Raw genomic sequence first — 5,290 nt, 5'->3', positions numbered from 1 at the left:
CGCCGGCGTTCCCCATCGGCCCACCTCCCCCGAGGTCACTGCCGCCCGGAAGACCACCACATTGGTTGTCTCAGGCTCGTCGCCGTGTTCGCCTATACGGTTTCTGTTCGATTTGATAGTCGATGAGTAGACGACTGCATCGGACAGATGGTGCTCCGCTCCAACTTGATTCCTGCATGCGAAAGTACAAAATTGCCCTCCCACCATCAACAACATTCCGTACCTGCTTTTGCGGGAGATGTGGTACCGCTAGGTACCAAGCCTTCCTAGGCCGTTAGATTGAGTGGAATGGATGGCTAGGATATGGTACCTCCTCCAATCAAGGACAGTAAAAAGCCTCTTTTAGGTAACATTGTAACACCTAAATTAAATTAAATAGCAAGAAAAAATCATACAAACAAGAAAAATCCTACGTTCCTAATCTTTCTTAGAACTAATCAAGGAGGAAGTAAGAAGGCTGCCTGCTATGTTGTGCCTCTGGTCCTGCACTGCTGTGCTTGCTTTGATTGCTGCGAGATGGGATCACTGGATAAACAAAGGAAAGAAGTACTCCCTTCGTACTCATAACGAAAGTCGTTTTGGACAGCGACACGGTCTCTACAACACAATTTTGACTTCTCGTTTCTATAAAAATATTTGTTGAAAAGTGATATATGTATACTTTTATGAAAGTATTTTTCAAAACAAATCTATTCCTATAACTTTTACATTTTCAAATTCAACAATTTAAAAGTTATTCAAGATTTATATTTCCAAGGTTTGACTTAAACATTATCCTGAACGACTTCCTTAACGGGTATAGAGGGAGTATTGTTATTAGTAAGGTGAGCCATTTTAATAATTTGGAATAGAAAATGAGCCGGAAAATTATTTTGGGGCTAAGTGCTCTGAAAAAATAGTTCAGAAAGTAAAATGAAATTCTTTTTTTAGAACCGTAATACTTGACACAGATTAGAGCGGCATAATTCCGCAGCTTTTTCCTTCAATTATTTCTCCACTTATTTAACAGAGAAGCTACAACATGGCTTGTTGTGTTTGACATATATAATTACGATATTAGCATTACTAGTGACTTGTATAACGGTGATTAGGAGATGTAACACAAGAAAGAAGGCTGAGCAGGTGGCTGAAATTCTGGCAACGGGCGTCGACTAGACGCCGGGCACGGGCATGCGCAGGACGGGGCGTAGCAGGAGGTCGCCCTTGCGGCGCGCTGTGATGCCTAACGCCTCGGCCATGTCCAACTTGGCAGGGTCGGCCATGCCGGGCACCTCCCAGTCGAAGTGGAAGAGCAGGCTGGCGAGCGTGAGCTCGATGTTGGCGAGCGCGAACGCCACCCCGGGGCACATCCGGCGGCCGGCGCCGAATGGCAAGAGCTCGAAGTTGTTGCCCCTCAAGTCGACCGCCTCGGCGCCATCCTCGAACCGCTCCGGCCAGAACTCCTCTGGTGAGCCGCCGCCGGCGGCGGCCGGCCAGCACCGCTCATCACGGCCTATCGCCCAGACGTTGACCAGCACCTGCGTGCCGCGCGGCACGTCGTAGCCGAGCACCTGGCACGGCTCCGAGCACTCGCGCGGGAGCAGTAGTGGCCCCGGCGGGTGCAACCGAAACGTCTCCCTGATGACGAGGTGCAGGTATCGGAGCTCGCCGAGCGCGCCCTCGCCCTCCGACACAACGCCGGGCAGTGCGAAGGCACGTCGCACCTCCGCTGTTGCCTTCTGCATGGCCATCGGGTTCCGGATCAGCTCTGCCATTGCCCATACCAGCAGCGTCGCCACCGTTTCGCCGCCGCCGCTGAAGAGGTCCTGCATATGAAGAGATGGGGGGTCATTGAATAGACTATAGGAATATGTGGAAGAAACAATAGTGAGGAAGAGTGCACAAGCATGAGCATTCTGTAGTTGCATGCTCGTGGTGTCTTAGTATCTTCACCATGCAACTTTTAGAAACAATTATGTAATTAGAATATAATGATAGTACATGTAACTATAATGTAATTTATTTGTAACTTTCACGTAATTTTGAACTGTTGGATTTTTTTCAAGATTTATGTAAGTGGGAAAGAAAAAAAGGCACAACGCACACACGTGTGAGAATATAATGATAGTACTCTCTCTATTCCATAATATAAAGCACATCTATTTTTTTTAATGTTCCATAATATAAAGCATGCATGCATGCATACAATTAACTAGGACCTATTCTCCATTAAATTATTAATTTTTTAAATCATCCACCCTCAAGATCTCTAATTCTATTGGATACATGCATTATATTTATTAGGGTGATCTAAACTAGGAGATGATAATAATGGTTTCTTGGTCTTTGGGTTGAGGGTGGTTGTGTCTTATATTTTGAAATGGAGGGAGTATCATGTTATGGAGGGCTTTTTCTAAAGTTACATACAAGTTTAATGTAGTTGTAGTTATAGTTTAATTACATTATGATTGTATATTATAATTACAACTGTCCAATTTTTGAAAAAAAAAATTGTAGACAAAAGTATAGGTGATTTCTTGTACTCCATCCATTCCATACTATAAGACATAACTACTTTTTTTTTATAATATAAGACATGCATGCATACAATTAACTTAGTATATTCCCTCCACCAAATTATTATTATTTAACTCTTTCATATTCAAGATTTCTAATTCTATTGGATCGTTGTGCCTTATATTTTAAAATGAATGGGGTAACTTTTTGCATGACATAAGGTTGGACATCTACTTAAGTGATTAATTAGAGTTCCCGTATCTTCAACCGGGCACAAAAGCGAAAAGGCTGGTGAGTGAATGTTCTACGCTTTACTTCTCTTGGCACCAAATAAACCATCGGTAGATAGCAGTGATTTACACTTTCGCTTTCATTGAAAATTTCGGTATTTCAGCGGCAACCGAAATTTCTGAAAATGGGGTTTTTTGCCGAAATTATTGGAAAATATAATATTTTTTCATAAATTTGAATAAATTTTGACCAAGTTCACAAAATATTGAAAAAAAAATCGGCAATATATGTGCTTGTCGGTGGGGGGCAAAATTACTGAAATTTTGAAAATTTCGTTCTGAAATTGCAAGCCCTCTGTCCATATGTCATAGTGTCATGCTCCGTGGCAAGTTGCAGGTTCCTGTTCTTCATAAGAAATCACATGAAGGCAGTTGATGAATAAAATTTAAAAATATACCTTTTTTTTCATAATTTGCGTTTTTATATATTGGGAGGAGGATTTACGCAAATATACCTCTCCTGCGTGCTAGGAAGGCAGGAGCGAAACGAATATGCGCCGTGGTGAGCCGGTCCCGCGCCACCGTTGCGCGCAACCGCTGCGCCTTTCGGTCACGCACTACCACGCCACGCATTCGTTTCGCTCCCGCGTTACTAACAAGCGGGAGAGGTATATTTGCGCAAATCCTCCTCCCCGTGTATATAAACGTAAATTATGAAAAAACATGGGTATATTTTCAAATTTTATTCGGCAGTTGATCACTTACAGTGATGACTAATGTGATGTCGTCCATGTCGAGCGGGACCTGGAGGCCGCCGGCACCGCCATCCTTGTGTATCCTCAGCAGCACGTCCAGAATGTCCTCGCTGGCGGCGGCGGCGCCGGCGCCGCCAATCTTCTCCTGCAGGCGCTTCTGGATGATGCGGTCGAGGATGCCCAACACCGTGTGGAGGCTCGCCTCGATCTTGCGCACGGCGCCGCTGAGACGGCCGGCGAGACGCGACGACGGCCACAGGTCCTCCGGGTTGAACCCGCTCACGAGCTCCATGGAACGATCGATCTCACGGAGGAACGCGTCGCGCTCCTGGCAACTCTCCCCCACCATGGCGCGCGCGGTGGAGTCGGCCACGACCACGCACAGCGCCGCTCGCATCTCCACGGCGCGCCCGTCCGCCGCGGCCGCGGCCACCGCGCGCAGCATGGTGGCGACCTCCTCCTCGCGGATGGCGCGGAAGGAGGCGACGCGGCGCGCGGAGAGGAGCTGCGTGGCGGCGATCTTCCGGAGCTGGCGCCAGCGGTCCCCGTACGGCGCGAACGCGATGTCCCTGCCTCCCATGGTGGCCGCTCGCACGGTGGCGCTCAGCGCACGCGTGGCGAACACCGCGTCGTGCGTCCTCATCACCTCTTGCGCCGCCTCCGGCGACGACACCACCAGCGTGGGCACCTCGCCGAGCCGGAGCATCATGACCGGCCCGTGGCGGCGCGCAAGATCGCGCATCGCGTGGTGCGGGAGCTTGCCGGCGAGGTGGTGAAGACTGCCAATGACCGGCAGCTGCCATGGCCCGGGAGGCAGCCGCTGTGCCGTCGCCTTGCGGCTGCGCTTGGTGAGCAGCACGCCGAGCAGCGCCACGACAGCCATGGCGAGGTAGACGTAACCGTGAGATGCATCCTCCATTTTTGCGTCGTGCGCCATGCTTGCTTGAGCAGCTAGCTTTCCGTTTTTTGCAGCGTGGGGATGTGTACCATATCGTTATATATGGATCGATCGAGATAGCTAGTTCACCATCAAGGGACCGGGTTGTACTTAATGGTATAACGGATAAGAATATTCATTCATTATGATAGTTATGTTTTATCTTCGCCAGTTTTACTTAAAAAAAAGCACAACTTAAGAGCATCACTAAGAGAGTACGTATTATCTCCCCTTGTTTTTTTTCCTAAATTAAAAATAGAGCTGTCTATACATCTATTAACAGAAAATCCCACCTTTCATCTTTCAAATTTTGGACCATTGGATGTGCTTTATGATTCGTGCAAATGCATTAACCCTGCCTCTCCTCCTCTCGTTCCCCTCCCATCGCGTTCGCGAGCGGCTCTGCCCAATCCCCCGCTGCCACCGCCCCACCGCACCGCCGCCAGCCTCACCGGCTGGCAGAGGGCGTCAACGGCGAAGGCGAGCCCACGCCCCCCTTCCCCCGACCAGCCTCCTCCCCCTACCCCCTCCTCCCCTCCTTTCTTCTCGAGCCGTCGACGGCGAGGTGCCCCTGTCACCGATGCTGGCCCACCACCCTCCTCCAACGCTGCGGCTCCGGTGCCGCCGAAGCCGCCTCGTCGCCCGCCTGATCCGCCTCCCACCGCCGGGCTACCGCCTCCCCCAGCCATCCCTCTAGAGCCGGCGAACTCCTCCCCTCCCCCCTCCCCCTTCCACTCCCACCCCACCCCACCCCGGGACCCTAACCCGTAGGGTCCTCGCCGGCGCCAGAGAAGAAGAGGTTTGCCGGAGTTGGAGGAGATGACATGGAGCACGAATCTCAAAGTCCATCCGATGTCCTAAAATCTGTAAGA

General features: G+C 49.9%; 1 protein-coding gene across 1 annotated transcript; it reads right to left on the bottom strand.

Annotated features, from left to right (window-relative positions):
* Positions 1 to 951: 951 nt before the first annotated feature.
* LOC4341624 (zealexin A1 synthase) lies at positions 952 to 4,448 on the bottom strand. Its single transcript, XM_015787288.3, has 2 exons — positions 3,492 to 4,448; positions 952 to 1,805 (listed from the first exon to the last, which is right to left on the bottom strand). The coding sequence occupies exons 1-2, from the start codon at positions 4,416 to 4,418 to the stop codon at positions 1,152 to 1,154; spliced, it is 1,581 nt and encodes a 526-aa protein (XP_015642774.1). The 5' UTR covers positions 4,419 to 4,448; the 3' UTR covers positions 952 to 1,151.
* Positions 4,449 to 5,290: the final 842 nt, after the last annotated feature.

Source organism: Oryza sativa, chromosome 6 (assembly GCF_034140825.1).
Source record: "Oryza sativa Japonica Group chromosome 6, ASM3414082v1".
Lineage (NCBI taxonomy): Eukaryota > Viridiplantae > Streptophyta > Magnoliopsida > Poales > Poaceae > Oryza > Oryza sativa.
Note: the sequence above shows the minus strand (reverse complement) of the source record. Positions and strands in the feature narration are given on the sequence as shown.

What these genes read in the sequence shown, in the direction of transcription:
- LOC4341624 (XM_015787288.3), bottom strand. Translation starts at nt 4,418, where the DNA reads ATGGCGCACGACGCAAAAATGGAGGATGCATCTCACGGTTACGTCTAC. An exon ending in ACATCACATTAGTCATCACT is followed by an intron (nt 1,806 to 3,491) that starts GTAAGTGATCAA and finishes CTTCATATGCAG; the next exon opens with GACCTCTTCAGCGGCGGCGG.